Source organism: Fundulus heteroclitus, chromosome 5 (genome assembly GCF_011125445.2).
Source record: "Fundulus heteroclitus isolate FHET01 chromosome 5, MU-UCD_Fhet_4.1, whole genome shotgun sequence".
Lineage (NCBI taxonomy): Eukaryota > Metazoa > Chordata > Actinopteri > Cyprinodontiformes > Fundulidae > Fundulus > Fundulus heteroclitus.
The window spans coordinates 13036129-13049003 of NC_046365.1; the positions used below are offsets into that span (position 1 = coordinate 13036129).

A 12875-nucleotide genomic window follows, 5' to 3' on the forward strand; every position below is an offset into this window, starting at 1 on the left:
GGATAGTTGTGCGTCGGCGGTGTACCGGCTCTCTCCTGAACTGTTCTCATCCCAGACGTCCTGCTCCACCGCGGACGTCTGGACGCAGGTCCCGCACATCCACACCCTCCACCATTTGCACAGTGGAAACGAGAGTTGGCTGTAAATAATGTGTGTAAATTTAAATCTATATCGGGGATATTCTGTTGTTTTTTTTTCCTTATATGGACAACATTGTAACACCAGTTCTTTTAAATATGAACTATGCCTATTTAACAGATGGACTTTTTATGCCTTTATGATCCATAAGGAGTCCTGCAGAATGTCCTTTTTTTTTTTTTTTTTTTTTTTTTGCCCTCTTGGTTTTTTGGAGGAGGAGGGTGTACCCTGCAAAATCCTGATCTGTGCAAGTCATGACAAACCAGCTCCTCTGCTGTACCACAATCAAATATTTTCTAGTATCTTTTGAACGTGCATGTTCTTTTTGCCTTTACTAGCAAACCAAATTGTGTAGTGAAAGTGTTAATTTGCCCCACCCTACCTTTTTAAAAGAAACCACCAAGCAAAGCCCGGCTGTAGCTCGGTTCTTCCCGCTCTCAGAACGTTCCCCCCGTACAGGCGTGGAACGCTGCGGTGCTTGCAGCAAAGGCGCTCGCTGCCAGCCGGATTGAAAACCTGCTCCAGGGTTTTCAGGGGATGTTTTAAGTGTGCAATTTATTTCTGAGCCCACATAGTAAGCACACTGCCTCTGGGGGAAGAAAACAAGTGTTGAAAATGTCCGAGTTTCGTCTCTCTGAGCCACCAGCTTTAATGTGTTTTAAGTAATAAGACAAACACAGAGTGGAGTGTGGCTGTGAAGTGGAAGGAAAATGATGCACGTTTTTGTTTTTTTTGGACTGATAATTAAAAATCCAAGGTTGGCTTCAGTTTTTTTTTTTTTTTTTTTGAACCAACATTTGCTACAATCGCAGCTGCAACTCTTTATGGGTATGTCTCCAGTGCCAGGGTGTCCAAGTCCAGTCCTCGAGAGCTCCCTTCCTGCAACCTTACTTCGTCAGCAGAGGCCCGGCAACGAGCAATTTGTTTGATTCCTGTGTGTCGGAGAAAGGAGGCATCTAAGCGTTTTCCAGCAGGAGCTCTGCAGGACTAAACTTGGGCACGCCTGCAGTGTTGCACAGGAAAAGCCAGAAGAGATTGAGTGTCTGAACATGATTTTCCCCAAGCCTCACCAAAGACCCTAATTGGACTGAGGTTTGGACTTTGACTAGACCGGTATAGCCTCTGAAAATGCCCTGAGACGACCCCTCCATTGCAGCTGGGCGGTACGTTCAGGTCTGTCGTCCCCTTCAGAACAAGTTTTCTTCCAGGACCGGCCTCTTTAATGCGTCTTCCCATCAACTCTTAGTAGCTGAAGCGTCCCCCCTACATGATGCTGCCCCCCGTGTTTTACCATGGGGGAGGGTGCATTCAGGGTGATGTGCAGTGTTTGTTTTCCACCTTCTTCCACATACCTGTTGTCCTCTGTGTGTGCGGCTCGTGGGACAACGTACCTGGGAGCGTACACGGCTTTCTTCTGACCAGATTTGTCCAGTGAGTTGATTCTTCCACCCGAGCGGAGGACCTCTGGAGCTCCCCCAGAGTCACTTTTCCTCTTAAACTGACCGGTCAGTTCAGGCGGGGCGGAGAAGGGGCTCAGGTGTTCAAATAGGGGTTGGCAACAAAGAAGAAATCATCGTTTCCCCTCCATTTCATGAGTGTGTGCGCTGAAGGTTGCAGCTGAAATGTCAATATCTTTAAAAAGGACACGTCCACAGAGCGACTTCCCATTTACTACGTGCTTTACTACACAGCCAAAAAAACAAACAAAGCTAGAATTCCTGTTTTTCTTTTTAGGTACGGTAACGCTTTAAAGACATGCTGGGCAGAAAAGCAGAGATTTTTGTACTTCATCCTGAGGCTGTTTAATTTAAAAATCCTGTCATTTGACCTCAAGAGGAGCAGCGTAATAAAAATTCAAGCTATACCGTCACCAGCAGCGGGGCGAGCTCAGAGGCAGGTAAAGTCAGACGCTGGGCGTGGCTATCAATTAGGAGTCATGATGTAATCAGCGAAGCGCCGCAGTCTGCCGGGTCTCCATTTTGGAAGCAAGGGGCAGAGAGAGGAGGCCGCCTCGTCTTCCTGCTGCTCTCACGGTGGACAATGTTGCACGACGACCAAGCTTAAAAGAAAAAGAGGGGGCTGTTGCATCTCACTTTCTCCATTTAAATAGAGACTTGTTTTAATTTTTTTTTTTTTTTATTGGAAGCGAGCATCAGCAGTATAAAAAAAAAGCATGGTTATTATTTATTGTGACGGTGTCATGTTTTCTTTGAATAAAAAAAAAGTGGGAGGAAAAAAAAAAGTTTGCCTTTTTCTGAAATCGCACCTGGATAAAAACGGATCCACGACACATCTACTGCACCCATATATCTGAACAGCATTTCTCTTTTTAAGTTAAATATGATGAAACGTATTGGCGACATTCAGAAGAACATAAAAGGTTTCCACTGGATAAAAGCAGGACTCGCCCCAATGGAAGAGTTAAAAAAAATAAGATGTATAGTTGGAAAAGCACTAAACAAAAATGTAGGAGTCTAAAATTGAATTGTTCTTTCAAGAACAAAGGTTTTTATAAAAAGAAGAAGGAAAAAAAAGGCCTAACTCCCTGATGGAGTAAAGTGTGGCAGGAAACGGACCTCGGCCCACAGGAAGACGGTTAAAAAGCAACCGCAGCGCGTTCCCCTGCCCCTTCAGAGCCGTTCAGAAAACCCGTCTAAAGCGTTCAACGTTTACCTCGATTTGCTCCAAAGTGACTCACATTTACAAAGTTTGTCCTTTCGGCGTGTATTTACAAACTCAGCTGGTTGAAAAGGAAGCCTGCAGCCCAGACACACAGGAGGAAGACATCAAGACTCAAAACAGCAGAAGATGGAGGTGCTTGTTTTTTTTTTCCCCCAGGGAATTTAATAAGCAAGAAATCAATACCAGATTAAAATGTTTGTAAAATGTCCATCCCTTGTTTTTTTTTTTTTTTGTTTTTATTGTTTTGTTTTTTTTTCTTCTTAAAAATGGCTCCAAAAAAGAAGCAAAGAGCAACAAACACAAAGGAAAAAAATATGTTTCTGAGTTAAGACCTACATACAGAGAGCTCCAATCGATGACTACAGGGTGGTTTAAACCTCCTATTATGACGGTGTGTATGTGTGCGCGTGCGTGCTTGTATATTCTGTTTATGTCGAGAAGGTCCAAAATATCTCCGAGAAAGCTTTAAGAGTCAACGGGGGGGCTGGAGGGTAGAGTTGAGACTGCGTGGAGAAGATTCAGGCCTGTTCTCCGCGGTCTGGAGGTCATCTACGCACGGTCGCCTCCTTACCTGGAGAAAAACAAAACAAACAAAAACAAACAGCATCAGAACATAGAGTCCTCCATATCAAGTCGACCATGCTGGCTTGTTCCCCTGACACCGAGTGCATGAAGTTGAAGTGGAGCAACGAGATGGTTTAACGACAAAAGATCTGAAAAGTGCGGCGTGCACTTTGTGTGCAGGTCAAAAAGTTTCCGCGTTGATCTCACTTGACCAGAGCACCTTGTTCCACGTCTTTGCCGTGTCGTCTACAGCCGTATTTCAGACGAGCCTCTGCTCCAGCACGGCTCACTCAAAAGGATTGCGTTAGCTCCCCAGCGTGCCGTCGTGTGCTACGCAAGCCCTTTAACAAGTGTGCGGCAGCTCAGTTGGGTCCGAGCACCGCCCCATTGAAAAATGGCTTCTTCAAGTAGGAACGTGACTTCTTCTGCCGTTCTTCTTGCCACCCTGCCAGCTTTTAGAGACGTGCGCATGTTGTAGGACTGGAGTTTGACGGCCTGAGCTCTAGAAAGCTAACAGATGAGCTGTTTCCGACCGTGAGCACGTGCAGCCGAAACACTACCGTCGTTTGAAAGATGGTTTGTAGTAAAAATAAATAAATAAATAATAGTTGTTGTTTTTTGAACGACATTACAATTATTTTTTGGAACATAACATAATTTCTAAATGTCATTAGAAATCTAAATGAATTAACGTTCACACAGCTGTAACAAATGGAAAACTACTTGTTAAGCTTTGCACCAAAAGCTAAGCTCATCTATCTGTTTATTTTAGTAGTTGCAGTGCAAAAAAAAAAAAAAAAAAAAAAAAAAAGACGGCAGCAAACGATCTGACGACATCTCCTTCGCTCCCTGAATAAAGCTGAAAGTAGCTTCACACACCGGCGACCCAAACAGAGACGTGCAGGCCTGTAACCTCGGCGGATGGTTTGGGATCATCTTGCATTCTTCCAGCTTTTCCGTCAACTTTCTCCATTTTTAATAAAATCGTTAAAGCCAACAAACACGGGGAGCGCTGGTTGACAAACTTAACACTTTGGGAGCGCCGGTGTGCCAACAAGAGATTCTGGGTGGATTTTTGCCAAATGCAGTAAACCATTTATGCCAGCAGGTGGCATACTTCTATAATACAGTAAAACTTTCACTATGTAAATATTTTAAACTTCAAAACATGAGCTGAGCATTTAGTCCATGTAATTATTTAGTCACTTGTAGATTTCTCAGCTGGTACTTTATCCCAGTACAAATGGGTTGTCTATTTCTTTTTTTTTCTTTTACAATCAAAATCAGGTGTTTCCATGCCTTCCCTGCTCACAGGTGCATGAATTCAGCCTCTAGGTCTGCAGGCTGTGTCTACAAACATCTGGGACAGAATGGGGCGCTCAACAACAACAACTCCAGCTGTGCTCCGCGACCAAAGAGCTTAATCAGCGCTTCACATCCACAAACTGTTGCCTGACAGCCTGGAGGTGAACAAAGATCACAGCAGCTGCTGCTTTGCCAGAGAAGAAGAGGGAAGATCCTGAGACTCCACTGACTTATAGCGGTCATATCTGTGGAGGTAGTCCAAACCCATTTTGAACTATTTTTCCATCAGAAAACACAACCACAGAGGAGGTACAGAAGAGCTCCAGACAATAGATACTCCAATAGATGCTCCAGACAATAAGCGGGGCGTGCGTGACGTCACCTGTGTGCCTTTCCCTTTAGTCCCAGGGTGAGAAGGTGAGCTGCACCCTTACCTCTGCAGGTCGATCTGTCTCTTTGTCCCCTCGTCGCTCTGCTGCTGCTGCTGCTGTTTGGACATTTTGACGTTGATGGAGTCCGTGGGAACGTCGCTCGCCCTCTTCCTGCCTCTGCCCGTGCCGCCTCCCGCCGGTAGCGCTCCCGTCTCCTTCAGCGCCGCCGCCGCTGCCGCTGCGGCCGCTTTGGTGGGACGGCCGCGCCGTCTCACGGGCGACGCTTCTATCCCCGCCTCGGGCGTCAGTTTCTCACTGGGCTCCTCCTGGGGGAAAAGACGGAGAGCAGAGCTGCGCGTAAAAGACAACGGCGCTGGGAGCAGAGAGACGGGAGGATCCAGGAGGATCCAGGAGGATCCAGGAGGATCCAGGAGCGAGGCGTACCTTCTTCATCTCGTCTTTATTGATGACCGGGTTCTCGTTGTTCTCCTGCGCCCGGCTCTCTGACGTGTCCGTGGTGCTGTGGTTGGGTTAGGGAAGCGTTAAAAGCCAGCAGACGGGGCCTCGCTTCACAACGCGGGAGAGCTCACCTGTTTTTGTTGTTGGCCGTGACCAGCGGAGACGAGTTGGTGCTGGTGTTGCTGGTTGTGTCCGGGGGCGTGGCGCTCTTTTGGATGATCCTCCTTCCTGGTACCGTCAGGGTTTTGTTGACGGTCGCCAGCACCGGAGCTGGTTTGGGCTAAAATAAAAAAAATGTAATTCAACATGGCCGACCGGCTCAGGCTTCAACCGTTTGTGGTTATTTTCAGCGGCGGACGCGGGCTCATCAAATTAAAGGCGTGGCCAGACGGAGGCGCTTACCTTTCCAGTTAGCAGCATTTGCCTCATCTCCCCTGTCAGGTACTCCTTGTCGTTTTTAAACTCCTAGTTTTAGGGGGAAAAAAAGCACAACGGGTCACGTTAACAGTACCCCCAGAAACTCCGACGGCCGCTCTCTCTTCCCGACAAAAGAGATTTTTCCACGCGAACATTTTGTTTTAGTATTTCAAATAGCTCAAAGTGTGAGAGCGTGCGTCTTGCCTTGTCCTGGACGAGGAAGAACTTGGAGGGCAGGACGGGCTCCTTCTGGCAGTCCAGGTGACACGCGGTGCTCTTGTTGGCGATGACGAAGAGAGCCACGTCACAGACGATGTAGAGTTTCTGCAGCCAGAAGGTCACAAGGACAGCTGAGTCCCTTTAAATACACAACGTCCCTGCTGGCTTTGCTGCTGTCTATACACCCCGTCAGGAAACCACAAACCTCAATGCATCTCGTCGGGAGTTTAGGTGAGAGACCAACACAGGGTGATTCATAATTATGAGGTGGAAGGAAGATAATGCATACGTCAATATCTTTTTCTTTTTTTTCTTTTTTTACAAATAAATATCCAAAGAGTCTGCGACAGACTGGTGACCTGTCCAGGTGAACCTCGCCTCTCGCCCACTGACAGCTGGAGATACGCACCAGCACCCCTAGTGACCCCACAAGGGATAGACGTGTTGGAAAATGGATGGATGGATATCCAAAAAGTGTTGCATGCATTAACATTCATCTCCCTTTATAACTTCATATGGATGAAACTGGAACTGAGACGTACCGGTCAGCCTACACCAGGCGTCTGCAACCTGTGGCTCTTTGGACCTTCCACAGCGGCTCTTAATAACTTTGGCTATAAATTATATCTTTATTATGGTATTTAAATGTAATAATGATTAGAAATGCAGGTTTTAGCAGTTTTTTTCTTGGAATAATTGCTTTTAATTTTCAAAACAGACTGATGCTAAAAGTGCCAGTAATATTTAATTTTTAATCATTGTTTTTTCATCCTATGATTTTGTTTACCATCATTATCCACAAATAACATCCCATCCATCCTTTTTTTTTAAAAAAAACATCAAAATAGACCTAAAAGGGCGTTTCTTTAACAATAACCTATTTCCTACAGTAGATCTTTATCAAAAATTATAACTTGTCTTTTTTCAAAAGGCCAGGCAACATTTGCGGCTCTAAACGAGTTTAATTCAAGTGGACTGTAGGCAAAATGACTCTTTAGACCAGGGGTCTTCAACAGGGGGTCCGCGACCCCTAGGGGGTCCGCGGAGGTACTGCATGGGGGTCGCGAAGTTTTGGTTGATTAGACATTTTTTTACCCCCCGCCCCCCTGCAATTTTTTCCCACTAATTAAAATAAAAATAAAAACATGAATATATGAACCTGTGTATTATTTGAGTATCTTAGTATTGAATGCACAATAACAAGGTACATTTACACATGGCACTATAGGACCAGTTTGATATAACACAATTTTATACAATATATATAATTAGGGGGTCCCCGCCCCATCTCGCCACAAGTTTGGGGGTCCTTGGCCTGGAAAACGTTGAAGACCCATGCTTTAGACTATAAAGGTTGCAGGATTTGGACCAAAGTGAACTCACTTGTTAGAACGGCCTAGTCAAAGTCCAGATCTAAATCCAATTGAGAATCTGGGGCAGTGAAGCTGTTTGCAGCCACTCTCCGCCCAAATGCAGGGCCAGCAGCGTATCGCCTCTGCTCGAACGGAAATCCGTGCCACAACCTTCCAGGTTTGCGTTACGCCACCTTGTGTTGGTCTTTCACGTAAGCGGCTCTACAAATCAATACGAGTTTGCGTCTGTTTAAGTCGACGGGGTGTGACTGCCTCGGCATAGCGCTGCGTGTTGCCCTGGAGGCCGCCTACCTCGTTGGCCTTTGCGTCTTCAGGACACTGAGCATCCTTTGTCTGTTTGATGTTCTCCACCATCTTCCTGAGAAAGGCGTGACTGTTGTTCTCGTTCTTGGTCATCAGGACCTCCAACATGAACCACAGGCACCTGACGGGAGGACGAAAAAAGGGTGAGGAAGGTCTGGGGTTGGCTTCACCTGCTGCCTCAAGATGCGCTCGGTAGTAAAGCAGCCTCACTCTTTGATGTCTTTGAGCTGCTCGTACTCGTGTGGTTTCGTGAAATCGGGGTCGTGGGCCAGTAAGTGGATCATAAACGGAACCACGTACTCAGGAAGAAGAGAGACCAGTTTTTCTGACGGGGAAAGACAAAGAAGCGTTTCAATCAGAGCGAAAATGTTTGTCGCTGAGGGGTTATTAGGAAGCTTGGGTGTGATTTCCAGACGCGGGAGCATAAAATAAGGAAATTAAAAATGATGCATCAATAAAAAACTGCTAGTTAGAGTAGCTCCTCTCAATTCTCCGTCGTTTAACAGGGTTCCTACAGCATAAGGCAAGTTAAATTGAAGACTTTTTAAGACTTTTTAATGCCACTTGAAATAAAAAGTTAAGACCAACTTCACGATAAACAAGATAAACCTGGATGCGACAACTTCACCCAAATATTTATTTTAACATAAACCATTACTTTGTGGCCCAGTAGACATGTTAAAGATTTTAAAAAACATTCCATATAGGAAGAAAGCTAAAAAACACACAAATTACAGATATATTTTTAACAACTACTGAACTGAATTCACAAACTTTGTATTGTTCCCTACTAAAATAAACTATAAATCACTTTTAAAAACCACACCATAACCAGTGCCAACTCTTTTTCGCAGCTATGGTCCGGCCGCAACAGTTTTTATTGGTTCCGCTATCGGGACGGAACCAATAATGGTTACATTGAGCCGTTCGGTAAATTTAAAAAAATATATAATTGTATCAATTATTTGACTGTTTGGTAAGGATTACAAAAATAAAATCCTATTTATGACCTGGTAACAATTTTAAGACCTAAGAAAGACTGATTTAAGACATTTTAATGCCAATTAAGGCCTTAGTTTTATATTACAGAATTCAATGCCTTTTAAGACTTTTTAAGGATCCGCAGGAACCCTGTTTAAACTTCCCCAGTTACAGCTTTCATTTCCAAAGGATTTTATTCCTTGATCTTCAGCCGCCTCGTCTCTGCAGGAAAACGGGGTTAAGTGTGAAGACTCACCCTGAGCCAGGGGGTTCTGTTTGATGTACTCCCTGCGGACGGAGATGTTTTTAAGCAGGCACTGTCGGGCGTGGGCGCGGCGCTCCTTCACCGGGTCCTTGGCGCACAGAGCGAACACGGCCAGGTACTCCAGGGGCAGCAGCAGTTTGACGAGAGCTAAGTGCAACTTCTGCGCAAAGATCTGACGGACCTGGTAGCACTCGTCCTGGGGGAACAAGCCGCACCTTCACACCGTTAGATTCTTACTCTCCCCGTTGACTCGGACAGCGAATGAAAGAAAAAGGAAGCGGGTGGGACTGACGTTGATGACGAGGCCGCAGAGCTGGAACTGCTCAGGCGTGATGATTTCGTGGTAACACGGCTCCTGGGCCAGCTTCATGATGGCGGAGCCGGCAGCCAGCCTCAAACGAGACATGTCCGACTTACTGCAGGGAAGGAAGATCGGTTCGTTTATCGGCTTAGCTCGGACCTGTTCGCCTGAAATTTAACGGTTTCCCTAAAGGCTTGGTGTTTCACAGAGGCCCTGAGTCGATAGCTGAGCGGTACCTGATCTTCTTCTGCTCCGTCAGGTCGCCCTCGCTGACCAGCATGGCTGACAGCAGGCGTAGGGTGGAGTTGGCCGATTTCGACTGGTTGTTCTTCATTCCTAGTAACCAGCGTACCAGCAGCTTGATGGCCTGGACCTGCAGCAACAGGGAGAACACAGTTTGTTGCTTCCTGCTTTTTTTTTTTTTTTTTTTTTTTTTTTTAAATCAGGTACAGCAACGTTAAAAACAACAACGTAAATTTATGTTTTAACACTGCTAAAAAAAAAATTCTCCCACTGTTTCCTTTGTAATGACGTGCAACATAAAGTGGAGTGACCGGAACTGTTTGAAGCTTGGAGTAACGTAGCGCTGCCCCATCCCCACCCGTTGCTGTTCACTGCCGGTCAGCTGTATGGAAAAGGTTCTTATACTTTTTGTTCCGCTTAAAGAAACGTTCTAGGTGCTGAGACTAGAGACAGCCGTGGCGTATAAACTGGAGTTGAACCAGTCATCATTTTGACCAACATAACGCTGCTTTAAAAGCTGCAAAGCAGCATGTCTCACAGCAGCCGACTGCACGCTCACTCCCTGAGCAGAAACTTTCCAACTTCTCTTCTCGTTAGGGCTGGACGATAATTCAATAATAATATATATCGATTGATAGTCGTATATCGATGATAGAACAAAAAGGGTCAACAAAAAGTTAAATAGAAGAACAGTTTTCCTTCCTTTTACATTCTAGCCTATCATGTAGGTTATTATAACATCTTCCCAACCAATCACAACGCAGACCCTGGAACACCCCGTCACCAAGCCCCGCCCCCTTCAAAGAGTTCACAGAGCATGCGTTCTTCCCCCCCCCCCCCCCCCCCCCCCAGAGACTTGGTTGGTTGAATAAAGTGTTTGTGTGTCTAGATCTAAAAACAGGTCGCTAAGCAACAGCATTAAGTGGTTGCACTTAACATATATGTTTTGAATATGTTGATAATTATCAATATCATTCAATATGATTTCTATTTTATCGATTTGCATTTTTTTCTATATCGTCCAGCCCTACTTCTCGTCTTATTTCAAAGATAAACTTAAATGGATTCTGACCTGTTGTTACTAGTAGCAAAATGAATATGCAGCACAGGACACACACGCCAGTGTTTGCGCCTCTTACCTTTGCTAAAACCTCAGGCGAGACCTCCTCATCGGCGGACCACAGCTTCCCGTTCTTGTTCCCTACCGACTGAACACACAAAGACGCTTACAAATCCCGGCTGATGTTTTCTTTATCTTTCTAAAACGTTCACCCAGCCTGGCTAAGATGTCAGGTTCTGGTGCTTGTGCTACTCTGGACAGTCTCCTGAATTGTCCATATGTCTGGACTAAAGACTAGGGCTGCAAGACAGACTTCTTTAAGAAAAGAGGTCCAGACCCGGCTTAAATCTGCTAAAACCAAGAGGAATCAAGATGTTATCGTTTGATGAAACCAAACGTGAAATTTTCCAGGCCAAGGTTCTGTGTTTGGCACAAAAACACGTCCTAGTATCATGATTTGAGGTTACTTTCTTCATAGTCTGATCGATCTGGAGAACCTTTGAAAGGCCCACTGGGTAATATATAGCCAGGTCAAGAGGAGGGTGCCGTTAGACTCCCACCAAATAAGACCGACCGAATCAAAAGGTGCCATTAATTTAGGCTTGTGCACACTAATGCAACTGGGTCCTTATCTTGCTTTTGCTCCTTTTTTAGTTAATTGTTTCTTCAGTTGAGCTGTACATGATAAATGTCACATCATATGTGAAAAACATTTTTTTTTAATAATGACAAAACCCACGCATTTAATCAGACCCAGTGATTAAACAACGCGGTGCAGCACCAGATCTGCCTTCACACCCATCTGTAAGCGGACCTGACGCTAGAAACTGAGACATCCTGACAACCACGTGTAACTCCTGCACTCTAATGAACAAACGGTCGCTGCACCAACCCTGTCGTTCATGAGCAAGTCCTTGACGATGAAATTAGCCACGATGGACTTCATTGGTGAGGCGAACTGGTCTGGAGCCAGCATGGATATGTGTCCCAGGGACACCAGCGGAGTGATGAGCTGCTCGGGAACGTCGGCGTTGAGGCTACGCGACAAAGGCTGGAAGAGGAAACCGTGTTAGAAAATCCGCGGGTAGGGAGGACAGGAAATAAACGACATAGGTCGCCATCGGTCGTCAGGAAGCGTTGCCCTACCTCAAAGATCTGGGCCAGTTGCACTTCCTTGTTGTTGAAGATGGCGTGAATACAGTGAACGGCCTGCTTGGCCTGGTGAGGCGTGCCCCGCTTGGCTTTCTGATGCAGGATGGGAATCAGAGTTCTGGGGGAGACAGAGCAGAGCCGACGCTAAAAACGACCAAAGCATTGACAGGATAATCCAAAGTTTTAGTCTTTGGTATTTTTTTTATTTTTTTTAGAAGAGAGGTCCTTAACGAGCAGCACAAAACCTCCGATCTTCCCGTCCTACTCGCTCCCAACAGGAAAGCGGGCCGGGATACGGGACCCGAGAGTGGCATCAGGCTGCTTTGACGACTACACAGAAACGGGAGCATCCTCCCTAAGCTGTCAAAACAACGATGGAGGATGATCTCAAACTATTTTTGCGCATCCAAAAGCACCAAACCCAGCCCGTCCTGTGAAATTACTTTCTCCTTGACTGTGAGTTTAACTCCTTGGGCCGGCCGGTGGCCCAGATTACTCTCACATCCTACGACTACCACGAGCCCTCGTGTATCTGTTCTTACAGAAAACACACCAAGCGTGCCGGGGGTTCCTCCACAGTCTCCATGTGAAGATTACCCACTTCTCCAGACCTCCACGAGCTTTGTGTTCATTTCAAAACATAAACTACAGAATTTCACCGGGAAAATTCTCAATTCACGAGAACGCGAGTCGGTTCTCTGCAAGAACAATGGAAGTACGGACTAGTGGAGAACAGGAGCACGCAGAACATGTCTGTGTACTCGTGACATCACCACACGCACAGCTCGTCTGCATTTCACCTCCTGTCATTAGTAGTCTTTAGATGATAATAAATCATTACTGATATTATGAACTGAACTAACTGTATGAAGAATTTATTTATTGTTGAATGTGACAGGTAATATTTTTGTGTTAAATAAATTATAATTTAACTTCATGAGCCCTTTATTAACATACAAAACTATTCATACACTACACCATATTTTCTTGAAATTGTTTTTAAACAATAATACTTTTAATGTCTAAAAAAAGCCTAAAAAAA

The 12875-nt window shown here is 45.4% G+C and overlaps 1 protein-coding gene across 2 annotated transcripts in view; it reads right to left on the minus strand.

Moving 5' to 3' along the window:
- Positions 1 to 2946: 2946 nt before the first annotated feature.
- The window catches only part of pds5a (PDS5 cohesin associated factor A), a 34729-nt gene continuing 24800 nt past the window's right edge, over positions 2947 to 12875 (minus strand). For both annotated transcript variants that reach the window (XM_012865500.3, XM_036136936.1), the window contains exons 20-33: positions 11828 to 11951; positions 11574 to 11732; positions 10761 to 10829; positions 9615 to 9751; positions 9370 to 9493; positions 9069 to 9273; positions 8042 to 8156; positions 7820 to 7952; positions 6141 to 6260; positions 5922 to 5984; positions 5651 to 5799; positions 5505 to 5580; positions 5124 to 5386; positions 2947 to 3391 (exon numbers count right to left, since the gene is read on the minus strand). In XM_012865500.3, coding sequence (XP_012720954.2) covers positions 3388 to 3391; positions 5124 to 5386; positions 5505 to 5580; positions 5651 to 5799; positions 5922 to 5984; positions 6141 to 6260; positions 7820 to 7952; positions 8042 to 8156; positions 9069 to 9273; positions 9370 to 9493; positions 9615 to 9751; positions 10761 to 10829; positions 11574 to 11732; positions 11828 to 11951 — 1741 coding nt within the window. In that variant the 3' untranslated portion in view covers positions 2947 to 3387. The remainder of the gene's footprint in view (positions 3392 to 5123; positions 5387 to 5504; positions 5581 to 5650; positions 5800 to 5921; positions 5985 to 6140; positions 6261 to 7819; positions 7953 to 8041; positions 8157 to 9068; positions 9274 to 9369; positions 9494 to 9614; positions 9752 to 10760; positions 10830 to 11573; positions 11733 to 11827; positions 11952 to 12875) is intronic.